The following is a 13,167-nucleotide window of genomic DNA, read 5'->3' as shown; positions in this document are numbered from 1 at the left end:
AGCTGGTGAAGTCTCAATTCAGTTTATAAAATCTGGAATTGTAAACTTGTGGATAGAGTGAACAGCCAAGGTCTCTTGCCCAGGGTGGGGAGTCCAAAACCAGAGGGCATCAGTTTAAGCTGAGGAGGGAAAGGCTTTAAAAAGGACCTTGGGAACAACCTTTTCACTCATTGGATGGTGCAACGTTAGAATGAGTTGCCAGAGGAAGTGATGGAAGCTGATACAGTTACAACACTTAAAATGTCTCCAGATGGATTAATTAAAAGGAAGGGTTTAGAATGATACAGGCCAAATGCTGGCAGACAGGAATAGATCAGCTTAAAATAGCTGGTCAGCATGGATGAGTTGGACTGTAGTGTGTAACTCTATGACTCTTGTAGCTCTAGTCCCGTTAATGGTGACCATGAACCTATTATCAATTGTTGTAAACATTGCTTGTTGGGGTAATTGCACACAGTTTAAGGGATGTACCACACTAAACCACTATTTCACCATATTTTGACATCATCTATTAAATATGAACTGCTTCGACAGAATGCCTCTAACCAGTAGAATGTTTTTAGTTGTCTCTCATAAAATGAAGCCACTCTGTTTATCTTCACAGAAGAACTTCTGAAAACCAACATTGCTCACTGGTGGTCCCCGGATGGAGCCAGGTTGGCCTATGCTACAATTAATGATACAAAGGTCCACACAATGGAAATCCCGATGTATCTTAGCTCCTTGTATCCCACTGGGAAGACATATCCTTATCCAAAGGTAACTATTAAAGGGGAAAGCAACTTACAGACAATAATGCAGGCAGGTTTTTCATGTTTATTCAAAGTAAAATATTTGGATCAAACTAAAGACTAACCACACACAAAATGCACTGGGCCTGCCTCTTTTTGAGCTATTAGGAGTTTTGGGAAACTTTCTTTCAGAAATGTGGCTATTTATCACAACATAAATGCTTTTATGAAAGCATTGTGTTCCCTTATGTCTTAACTCACTGTTCTTCCCCTCTAGCAGGTTATAGTTTCCCACAGAAATGTTGACTATTATTCTTCTACATTGTTGTATGATGATATAGGTGTCCATATTATTTTTCTAAGTCATATTCTCAGACCCTTATTAACTTGGTTCTGGATGTAGGTTTGCTCGCTGAGTTGGAAGGTTCATTTCAAATGTTTCGTCACCATACTAAGTAACATCATCAGTGAGCCTCCGGGAGAAGCACTGCTGATTATTCCTGCTTTCTATTTATGGGTTTGGGTTTCTTTGGGTTGGTGATGTCATTTCCTATAGTGATATAATTTCCTGTTCTTTTTCTTAGGGTCCTAATAAATCGGGTCCACGTCAATGTGTTTGTTGATATAGTTCCGGTTGGAATGCTATGCTTCTCGGAATTCTCATGCATGTCTTTGTTTGGCTTGTCCTAAGATGGATGTGTTGTCCCAGTCAAAGTGGTGTCCTTCCTCAACTGTATGTAAAGATGCTAGTGAGAGAGGGTCATGTTGTTTTGTGGTAAGTTGATGTTCATATATCCTGGTGGCTAGTTTTCTGCCTGTTTGTCCAATGTAGTGTTTTTTACAGCCGTTGCACGGTATCAGACCCATTATCTCACTATCTGGAACACCAATTTACAGATTGGCTAAGAAGCTATGCCCAGACTAAAACACTTAGTAGAAGACTTATGCCACTCCATCCACTCCACCCAAGAATTCCGGAAGACCATCAAAGACGCTAAGAAGAGGATGAAATAATGGTCTCTTTGATGATTAGATTAGATTAGATTCCCTACAGTGTGGAAACAGACCCTTCCACCCAACAAGTCCACACTGACCCTCCGAAGAGTAACCCACCCAAACCTGTTTCCCTCTGACTAGTGCACCTAACACTATGGGCAATTTAGCATGGCCAATTCTCCTGACCTGCATATCTTTGGATTGTGGGAGGAAACCCATGCAGACATGGGTAGAATGTGCAAACTCCACACAGCAGGCATCCAAGGCTGGAATCGAACTGGGTCCCTGGCACTGTGAGGCAGCAGTGCTAACTACTGAGACACCATACGGTCCAATGATGTAACAGCCCTGTTCACATCAATCAACATCAACCTGGCCAAGGAAACACTGACCACACTATTAGAAGACCCAAAGACACTTACACCAAAACCACCCATTTTATCGGCAAAGTCAGTATCGTCAAGCTAGTGGACCTATGCCTTACCACACACTTCATCTTCAACAACAAAACCTACAGACAAGCCAACAGAACATCCCTGAGACCTCCGATATCAGGGTTCTGAGCAGAGTCAATCATGCAGAGCCTCGAACAAATAGCTCCGCCAACCATCCAACCCAAACTTTGGGTCCGCCACGTGGATGACACCTTAGTCATCACTAAACAAAACAAGTTAGAGGAAACCTTCAAGACCATCAATAATACCCTTACTGGCATAAAATTTACTAAAGAGGAGGAAAACAATAACAAATTGCCATTCCCAGATGTCACAGTAGAGCGAACAGCCAATGGGGAACTTCAAACCAGTGTCTACAGGAAAACAACACATACTGACCAAATATTGAACTACAGAAGCAATCATCCCAACACCCACAAACAAAGCTTCATCAGAACATTATTCCAATGAGCCAACACACACTGCAGCACAGAGGAACTACGCAGAACAGAGGAAAATCACCTATACCGTGTATTCAAAAAGAATGGGTACCCAATGACACAGTCTGCCGATTTCTCAGTAGCAAATCCAAACAAGCAGAAAATATGCGTCCAGAAACCCTAGCCACACTCCCCGATATCAAAGACGTCTCAGAAATGACTGCCAGACTACTCAGACCCCTTGGCATCATGGTAGCCCACAAACCCACCAACACACTAAAACAGCAGCTAATGAACTTGAAAAACCAATTACAGACAACAAGCAAAACTAATGTAATTTACAAAATACCGTGCAATGACTGTAACAAACACTACATTGGACACAAACACTACATTGAACAAACAGGAAGAAAACTAGCCACCAGGAGACATGAACATCAACTAGTCACAAAACAACATGGCCCTCTCTCAGTAGTATCCTTATATACAGATGAGGAAGGACACCACTTCAACTGGGACAACACATCCATCCTAAAAAAAGCCAAACACACAAGAATTTTTAGAAGCATAGCATTCCAGCTGGAACTCTATCAACAAACACATTGATTAGATTAGATTCCCTACAGTGTGGATACAGGCCAGTCAGCTCAACGAGTCCACACCAATCCTCCAAAGAGTAACCCACCTAGACCCATTTCCCTCTGACTAATGCACTTAACACTATGGTTAGTATAACCATAACACTATGGGCAATTTAGCATGACCAATTCACCTGACCTGCATATCTTTGGACTGTGGGAGGAAACCCACACTGGGAGAATGTGCAAACTCCACACAGACAGTCGCCCGAAGCTGGGATTGAACCTAGGACCCTGGTGCTGTGAGGCAGCAGTACTAACCACTGAGTCACCATGCCACCCAGTAACTTGGGCCTGATTTATCACCCCCTGAGAAAAAGAACAGGACATTACATCACCACGGAAATGACATCACCAACCCAAAGAAACCCAAACATATAAATAGAAAGCAGGAATCATCAGCAGTGCTTTGTCTGGAGGCTCACTAAAGGTGTTACCGAGAATGGTGATGAAATGTCTGAAAATGTACCTTCCAGCTCGACAAGCAAACCTACATCCAAAATTTCAACCTGAGCTACAGAGTTTCTCCAAGCTCCCTGTCATCATCTGGAGTAATCATATATCATTGCTGTCATGTCTATTATATTATATTATGATCACTATTGCCCAGATATTCACCTCATTTTACTTCTCTTATCTTCTCACTTAGAACATAGAACATAGACCATTACAGCACAGTATAGGCCCTTCGGCCCATGGTGTTGTGCTGAGCATTTACCTTAATCTAAGATCAAGCTAACCTACACATCCCTTAATTTACTGCCATGCATGTGCTTGTCCAGCAGTCGCTTAAATGTCCCTAATGTCTCTGACTCTACTACCACCACTGACAGTGCATTACTTCCACCCACCACTCTCTGTATAAAAAAACCTATGTCTGACATCTCCCAAATACCTTCTTCCAATCACCTTAAAATTATGACCTCTCATGACAGTCATTTCTGCCCTGGGAAAAGGCTCTGGCTATTTACTTTATCCATACGTCTTATTACCTTGTACACCTCTATCAAGTCACCTCTCTTCGTTCGTGTCTCCAGTGTAAAGAGCCTCAGCTCAGTAACCTCTCTTCATAAGACAAGCCCTCCAATCCAACCAGCATCCTGGTATATCTCCTCTGCACTCTCTCTAAAGCATCTACATTCTTCCTATAATGAGGTGACCAGAACTGGACACAATATTCCAACTGTGGTCTAACCAGGGTTTTAAAGCACTGCAGCAAAACCCTGCAGCTCTTAAGCACAATCCCCCTGTAAATGAAAGCCAAAACACCATACACCTTCTTAACAACCCTATCAACTTGGGTGACAACTTTGAGGGGTCTATTTATGTGGAGTAAAAAGTGAGGTCTGCAGATGCTGGAGATCACACCTGAAAATGTGTTGCTGGTTAAAGCACAGCAGGTCAGGCAGCATCCAAGGAACAGGAAATTCGACGTTTCGGGCCAGAGCCCTTCATCAGCCCTTCATCTATTTATGTGGACCCTAAGATCCCACTGTTCTTCCATACTGCCAAGAATCCTGTCTTTAAACCTGTATTCAGCATTCAAATTTGACTTTCCAAAAAAATCACTTCACATTTATTCAGGTTGAACTCCATCTGCCACTTTACAGCCCAGCTCTGCATCCTGTCAATGTCTTGCTATAGCCTGCAACAGCCCTCGATGCTATCTACAACACCATCGACCTTTGTGTCATCGGCAAATGTACTAACCCACCCTTCCACTTCTTCATCCAAGACATTTATAAAAATTACAAAGAGCAGAGGTCCAAGAACAGATCCCTGCAGGATACCACTGGTCACCGACCTCCAGGCGGAATGCTTTCCATCCACTACCACTCGCTGTCTTCTTTTGACCAGCCAATTCTGTATCCAGACAGCCAAATTTCCCTGTATCCCAGATCTAACTTGCTGAATGAGCCTACTGTGAGAAACCTGACCAAATACCTTACTGAAATCCATTTCCACCACATCCATTACTCAACCTTCATTAACTTGTCTCATTACATTCTCAAAGAATGCAATAAGATTTGTGAAGCATGACCTGTCCCTTATGAAGCCATGCTGACTATCTTTAATCAAACTATGCCTTTCCAAATAGTCATAAATCCTACCTCTCAGAATCCTTTCCAGTACCTTGCTCACCACAGATGTAAGACTGACTGGTCTGTAATTCCCAGGGATTTCCCTATTCCCTTTCTTGAACAGAGGAACAACATTCGCCTCCCTCTAATCATTCAGTACTACTACCGTGGAGAGTGTGGATGCAAGGATCATCGCCAAAGGTGCAGCAATCTCAATCCTCACTTCCTATAATAACCATGGATATATCTGGTCTGGCCCTGGGGAGTTACCTATCTTGGTGCTTCCCAGACTTTCCAGCACATCCACTTACTTAACATCAATCTATTCAAGCCTATTAACTTGGTCCACAGTGGACTCACTATCAACTCTAGTGAGTACTGAAGCAGAAAACGTACTTAGGGTCTCACCTACCTCTTCAGACTCCAGGCACAAGCCTCTTCCGATATCCTTGAATGGTCCTACCCTCTTTCTGATCATTCTCTTATATCTCACGTACGTGTGGAATGCCTTCGGGTTTTCCCTAATCCTTCCTGCCCAGGCTTTTTCATGCCCCCTCTGAGCTCTCCTCAGTCCATTTTTGAGTTCTTTCCTAGCTACCCTGTAATCCTCTAAAGCTGTGCCAGGCCCTTGCTTTGACGAGAAGCTACTTTGCTCTTGTCATCCAAGGCTCCTTCACCTTGCCATTCCTTGTCTGTCTCAGTGTTATTCAACACTTGTGACAAGTCCTCCTTAAACAGCCTCCACATTTCTATTGTACATTTCCCATTGAACAATTGTTCCCAATTTATACTCCACAGTCTAATAGCAGTATAATTCCCCCCACCCCCCCCAATTAAATACTTTGCTATACTATCCCTCTCCATGGTGGATGGTCAAGGTGAGGCAGTTGTGGTCACTGTCACCAAAATGCTCTCACATTGAGAGATCTGACACCAGTCCTGGCTCATTGCCAAGCACCAAATCCAATGTGGCTTCCCCCTGACATATTGGGTCAGGAATCCTTCCTCGCCACACCTGATAAAATCGCTCCATCCAGACTATGTGTACTAAGGAGGTTCCAGTCAATATTGAGGACATTGAAGTCACCCATAACAACAACACCTCTGTCACTTTCTAACCACCCCACCCTTAACAGAGATGTGGTGGCTTAGTGGTGATGCTCTAGAGCTAATAATCAAGAGCTCTAGGCTAATATCTTAGTAGCATGGGTTCAAATCCCACTGTGGCAGATGGTGCAAATAGAATAAAAAACTAACCTTCAGCAAGGCGTTTGATAAGGTTTCCCATGGAAGGCTCATTCGTAAAGTCAGGAAGTATGGGACACAGGGAGATTTGGCTATCTGGGTTCAGAATTGGCTGGTTGACAGAAGGCAGAGAGTGGTTGCAGATGGAAAGTATTCTGCCTGGAGGTCAGTGTTGAGTGGGGTCCCGCAGGGCTCTATTCATGGGCCTCTGCTTTTTGTAGTTTTTATAAATAACTTGGATGAGGAGGCTGAGGGGTCGATTAATAAATTTGTGGATGACACAAAGTTTAGAGGTGCCATTGATAGTATCAAGGGCTATTGCAGCTGCAGCGTGTCATAGACGGGATGCAGAGCTGGGCTGAGAAATGGTAGTTGGAGTTCAACCTGGATAAATGCAAAGTGATGCATTTTGGAAGGTCAAACTTGAATGATGAATATAGGATTATGGTCAGGATTCTTGGCAGTGTGGAGGAACAGAGCGATCTGGGTGTGCAAGTATCACAGATCCCTCAAAGTTGCCACTCCAGTGGATAGTGTTGTTAAGAAAGCATATGGTGTTTTGGCTTTCATTAACAGGCAATAGAATTTAAGAGCCGTGAAGTTTTGCTACAGCTCTCCAAGTCCCTGGTGAGACCACATTTGGAATATTGTGTCCAGTTCTGGTCACCCTACAATAGGAAAGATACAGAGGCTTTGGAGAGGGTGCAAAGAAGGTTTACCAGGATGCTGCCTGGACTAAAGGGCTTGCCTTATGAAGAAAGGTTGAATAAGCTTGGACTTTTCTCTCTGGAGAGAAGGCGGAAGAGAGGAGACCTGATTGAGCTCTGCACGATGATGAGGAATAGATAAAGTCAATAGCCAGAGACTTTTCCCCAGGGCAGGATTGACTGGCACGAGGGGTCATAGTTTGAAGATATTAGGAGAAAGGTATAAAGGAGACATCAGAGATATGTTCTTTACGCAGAGAGTTGTGAATGCGTGGAATGTATTGCCAGCTGTGGTGGTGGAAGCAGAGTCATTAGGGACATTTAAGCAACTTCTGCACATGCACATGGATAGCAGTGAATTGAGGGGTGTATAGATTAAGTTATTATATTTTACATTCAGAATAATCCTCAGCACAACATCAAGGGCCTAAGGGCCTGTTCTGTGCTGTACTTTTCTATGTTCCATGTAGCCTCATTCTTGCTGTTCGGCAAAAGCAAGGACTGCAGATGCAGCAGACTAGAGCCAAGAGTGTGGTGCTGGAAAAGCACAGCAGGTCAGGCAGCATCCAAGGAGCAGGAGAATTGACGTTTTGGACAAAGGCCCTTCATTAGGATTTCCCTGCTCCTGACCGGCTGTGCTTTTCCAGCATCAAGCTCTTGGTTCTTTCTTGCTGTTGTTAATTTTATTTTTAACAATATCTATCTGGACTAATGTCCTTTCAGGAAAGGAATCTGCCATCTTTCCCTTATCTGACCTACATGTGACTCTAGCCACAGCAATGTGGTTGATTCTTTTGGACAATAACTGCTGACAGTGATGTCCACATTCCATAAATAAATATTTTTAAAAAGCTGCTGTTTAACACCTGCATCCAATGAGTTGAAGAATTAAATAAGTTTTGGTTTAGACACATCTGACTGAAGCTGTCAAAGTTCATCGTCTTCATTCTAACACTTAACCATTCTTTACTATTTAACTGCAGGCTGGCCAAGAAAATCCGACAATCTCACTATTTGTGGTGAACTTGAATGGACCAACTCATACTCGCGAGATGATCCCTCCCGAAGACACCAGAATGAAGTAAAACTCTCTCAACTACTTCTTTTCTTACAGCAGGCATCAGTTTTCATTTACTGTGTTGGAAAAAAAACTTGCTCAAATTTCAAATTCTGACATGACATATCGGGATGAAGTCTAAGGTAAAGGAAGTGTTAGATTCAGGGTAACTGTAGGAGCACTCTTGTGTTTGAGTCAGGTTTAGGTTTACAGACATTTGGGCCCAAGTTTTAAATAGGAACTTAAGGAATAAGAGAAAAGGCAATCCATTCATCCTTTGAGCCTGCTCCATCTTTTAAAATGATTATGGCTAATCATCAACCACTTTGCCATTTTTATCCATTAGCCCATATCCTTTAATATCAATTGCATCTAGTAATCTATTGATTTGACTTGAAAATTGTCAACCTTTCAGTCTTCTGGTGTGCAGAATTCCAAAGATTCAGCACCCTCTAAACAGCCTACCCCATATTCTGAGAATGTGTCTTCTGGTTCTAGATATTAGATTAGATTACTTACAGTGTGGAAACAGGCCCAACAAGTCCACACCGACCTGCAGCCCACCCATTCCCCTACATTTACCCCTTTACCTAACACTACAGGCAATTTAGCATGGCCAATTCACCTGACCTGCACATCTTTGGACTGTGGGAGGAAACCAGAGCAAACCGACGCAGACACAGGGAGAATGTACAAACTCCACACAGTCAGTCGCCTGAGTCGGGAATTGAACCTGGGTCTCTGGCGCTGTGAGGCAGCAGTGCTAACTGCTGTGCCACCGTGCCACCCATATACCAGTGGAAAGGTTATATGTGTTAATATTTAGGGCCTTGTACTTTACAGATAGAAGGAGCATACATACTCATTCTCTCTATTTCAACTTGACAAAATAAGTGCCAGCCATTTATTGTTCATTTCTGAAGGAAATGTCTTGACCAATCAAAAGTCAACTTGCCTGGCTTGAAAAGTTAAAAGGCTTGGTAGTTAACTGTCAGTCATCATTAACCAGTGCACTCTCTACCAATCAAACTCCACTTGCCAACCAATCAGCACTTCCCTCTCATGCAGCATAAATGTTGTTTTCCTTTAACTTTGGCAATTCTTGTGAAGTATCCTGATCAGCACGAGGTGAAAATCTTCAACAAAATGTGCCTCTTTTCAGCACTACTCATTTGCTGGACTACCGAATGATTAGTTATATAGCGATGCTTGTTGTGCTTCTGTATAACTATTAAATTGTGCTGTGCATTTGATGAACAACAAATTGGAATTAGATTTCTGGAAGGGCAGATTCTTCCTCATCAGCAGGTCATACTATTTACTTCTTGAAAAGGTTTTTGCCTTTCTTGCATCACATGCAGGACGAAATGTCCTGTTCTCAAGGGTTTTTAAAACACCTGAGTCCTCATGAAATTTGCTCCAAAGTCTCATGCTTTTATTTAATGCAAATTATGTCAGCATTGAAATAGTTTCATTTTGTTTTGGAAATTTTTGATCAAGAGCCATTTGAGATGTGAGACATCAGAGGGGAGGCTGATTGGCTAATAGTCACAATTGGCACCATGCAAACCAACATGTTGAATGACCAATGGGGTGGGAGGGGCAGGGCAAACGAAAGCAGGAGCACATGATACCTCCTCTGGGAAAATGTCCAAACAGGGTTGGGAACGCCTCGCCACAACCTCCAAAGAAAAGGGTTAAAACTGTAAATTCAATCCGGGTAGCTCAAACACCACATATAAAGCCTCAAAATGTTTATTCATTCATGGGATCTTGGTTGGCAGAGCCAGCATTTATTATCCATGTTGACCTACCTATGAGAAGGTGAGGAAGAGCTAACTTCTTGAGTTGCTGCAGTCTTGCTACGTTTGGGTACGCACTGCTTCAGTATCTGAGAAGCTGCGACCAGTGCTGAACATTGTGCAATCACCAGCAAACATCACTGCTTCTGACCTTATGGTGGAGAGAAGGTCTTTGATGAAGCATCTGAAGATAGTTGGGCACAAGACACCACCCGGAGGAACTCCTGCAGAGATGTCCTGGAGCTGACATGACTGACCTCCATAAACCACCATCATCTTCCCATATTTAGGTATGACTCTGACCAGCAGAGAGTTTTCCTTGACTCCCATTGACTCCAGGCTTGTTCGGGCTCTTTGATGCTGTACTTGATGTCAGGGGCAGTTATTTTCATCTCATCTCTGGAATCTAGCTGCTTTGTCCAAGTTTGAACAAGGTTGTAATGAGGTCAGGAGCAGAATGGCCCCGGCAGATCCCTAATCAAATATAAGTAAGCAGATGGTTTCTCAGCAAGTGCTGTTTGATAACTTTGTTGATGACACCTTTCATCACTGATTGAAAGTAGACTGATGGGGTAGTCATTGTCCAGGTTAAATTTGTCCTGCTTTTCATGTACAGTCCATTTATGACTATTCATTCTGTCAGGCTGATTATTATCCACTCCTTTGTTTATCCAACAATTCTTTTCTCTTTTTGAGCTAGATTTCCACCTATCAAAGAACAAATAATAAAGAACAGTACAGTGCAGGAACAGGCCATTCAGCCCTCCAAGCTTGCACTGATACATTTTGGTCTTCCTTACTAAATTCCAGATACTTCTTGAATGCTGCTATTGTGTCTACTTCCACCACCTCGTCTAGCAACATGTTCCAAGCACTCACCACTCTTTGTGTGAAAAACTTCCCTCACACACTCTTTTAAGCTACCCCTTCGCACCTTGAATCCTAATGTCACCTAGTAATTGACCCTTCCACCCTGTGAAAAGGTCTCATACATTCCACTCTATCCATGCCATTCACAATCTTATAAACTTCTACCAGGTCACCTCTCAACTTCCTGTATTCCATGAAAACAAACTCAGTCTATCCAAACTTTCTTCATAGGTAAAATCCCCTCTACCAGGCAACATCCTGGAAAACCTTTTCTGTACCCTCTCCAAAGATCTACATCCTTCTGGTAGTGTGGTGACCAGAACTGTACACAATATTCCAAGTGTGGCCGAACTAAAGTTCTATAAAGGTACAGCATAACTTGCCTATCGTTATACTCAATGCCCCTTCCAATGAAGGAAAGCATACCATGGGCCTTTTTTTTAACCACCTTAACTAACTGCACTGTCACGTTCAGTGATCTGTATATCCAGATCCTTCTGCATATGAATACTCCAAAAGGTTCTGCTACTCACTGTACAATTTCTATACATGACCTTCCAAAATGCATCACCTCACATTTGTCCAGATTAAACTCCATCTGCCATTCCTCTGCCCATGCCTCCAACCAAACTATATTCTGTTGTATCCTCTGACAATCTTCCTCACTATCCACAACTCCACCAATCTTTGTATTGTTTGCAAACTTACTAATTAGACCAGCTATGTTTTCTTCCAAATCGTTTATGTAGATCACGAACAGCAGAGGTCCCAGCACTGATCCCTGTGGAACACCACTAGTCACAACCCTCCATTCTGAAAAGCATCGTTCTACTGCTACCCTCTGTCTCCAATGACTAAGCCAGTTTTGTATCCATCTTACCAGCTCACCCTGACACAATGTGACTTCACCTTTTGTACCAGTCTGCCGTGAGGGACCTTGTCAAAGACTTTACTGAAGTTCATGTGGACAACGTCAGCTGCTTTTCCCTCATCAACCATTTGTATCACCTCCCCAAAATGCTTGATCAAGTTAATGAGGCACGACCTGTAGATAACGTTTACTACCTCCTCCCCACACCTTATCTTCTGCATTAAAAGAACTTTATTCCTCATGACTATCAGTTCTGAAGAAGGGTCACTGGACCCGAAACGTTAACTCTGATTTCTCACCACAGATGCTGCCAGGCCTGCTGAGCTTTTCCAGCAATTTCTGTTTTTGTTTCTGATCCCCAGCATCTGCAGCTCTTTCAGTTTTTAAATGAAGAATTGAGTTCTGAAGAAGTGTCACTGGATACAAAACCTTAACTTTGCTACCTCTCTCCATGGTACCCGACCCACTGAGTTTTCCCAGCAATTTTGTTTCAGATTGAATGATTATTCATCTCATTTTCTGTCTCTGTGACCTTACAGATAGATATTTTCAATATTTCTACAGCACACTGTAACTCCAACTATACTCCATTTAACCCTGTCAACACATTCCCTATTTACTTCTCATTGGCTGTTTTCCTGAAGGGTCTTTTTAAAGTGATTCATTGAATATCAAATTGTGTGGGTGATGCCTGGAGGATATTGTTAGGAAGGTCCATGATTCTTATAACTATTTTGAAAACTGGCTCCAGAAATATTCCAGCCATAATACTGAAGATTTATGCTCCAGAACTTGCCTTGTCCTGAGACAGCTACAACACTGACAATCCACCTGACAATGTAGAGAGTTGTCCTGGGATGTCCGGCTATTAGTGGCTAACAATGGGTCGCGTGTCATAGCAGGCCACGTGACAACAAGGCTTGCTGTGTCGGGTTGGAGGAACGAGATGGGAGAAGGTGCCTCAAGCCTTAAAATTATTGAACGCGATATTGGGTCCAGAAAGCTATAGAGTCCCCACGCGGAATATAAGGAGTTGTTCTTCCAGCTTGGGCTGGGCTTCACTGGAACACTGTAGCAAGCCTGAGACAGAGATGTTAGCCAGGGAACACGGTGGTGTGTTGGTTTGAGCTGTATTTTTCTTTATGCTTTATTTTTTCAATTCTTTTTTGTTTAGTCATTCAGTCTGTTTTGTTTTGGTTGTGATTGGTTGATGATAAATATGGAGTGATGTAATCAGAGACCTCATTCTTCCTCTTCAAATATCACTGTCACCTGAACAGAGAACCAAAGCTTCA

The 13,167-nt window shown here is 42.8% G+C and overlaps 1 protein-coding gene across 1 annotated transcript in view; it reads left to right on the top strand.

The window, feature by feature from the left end:
- dpp6a (dipeptidyl-peptidase 6a) overlaps nucleotides 1-13,167 on the top strand; it is a 1,150,594-nt gene that overhangs the window by 990,713 nt on the left and 146,714 nt on the right. The window contains exons 9-10 of the mRNA XM_060825137.1: nucleotides 605-759; nucleotides 8,256-8,353. Coding sequence (XP_060681120.1) covers nucleotides 605-759; nucleotides 8,256-8,353 — 253 coding nt within the window. The remainder of the gene's footprint in view (nucleotides 1-604; nucleotides 760-8,255; nucleotides 8,354-13,167) is intronic.

The sequence above is a fragment of the Hemiscyllium ocellatum genome, chromosome 5 (genome assembly GCF_020745735.1).
Source record: "Hemiscyllium ocellatum isolate sHemOce1 chromosome 5, sHemOce1.pat.X.cur, whole genome shotgun sequence".
In the NCBI taxonomy this organism is placed as follows: Eukaryota; Metazoa; Chordata; class Chondrichthyes; order Orectolobiformes; family Hemiscylliidae; genus Hemiscyllium; species Hemiscyllium ocellatum.
Note: the sequence above shows the minus strand (reverse complement) of the source record. Positions and strands in the feature narration are given on the sequence as shown.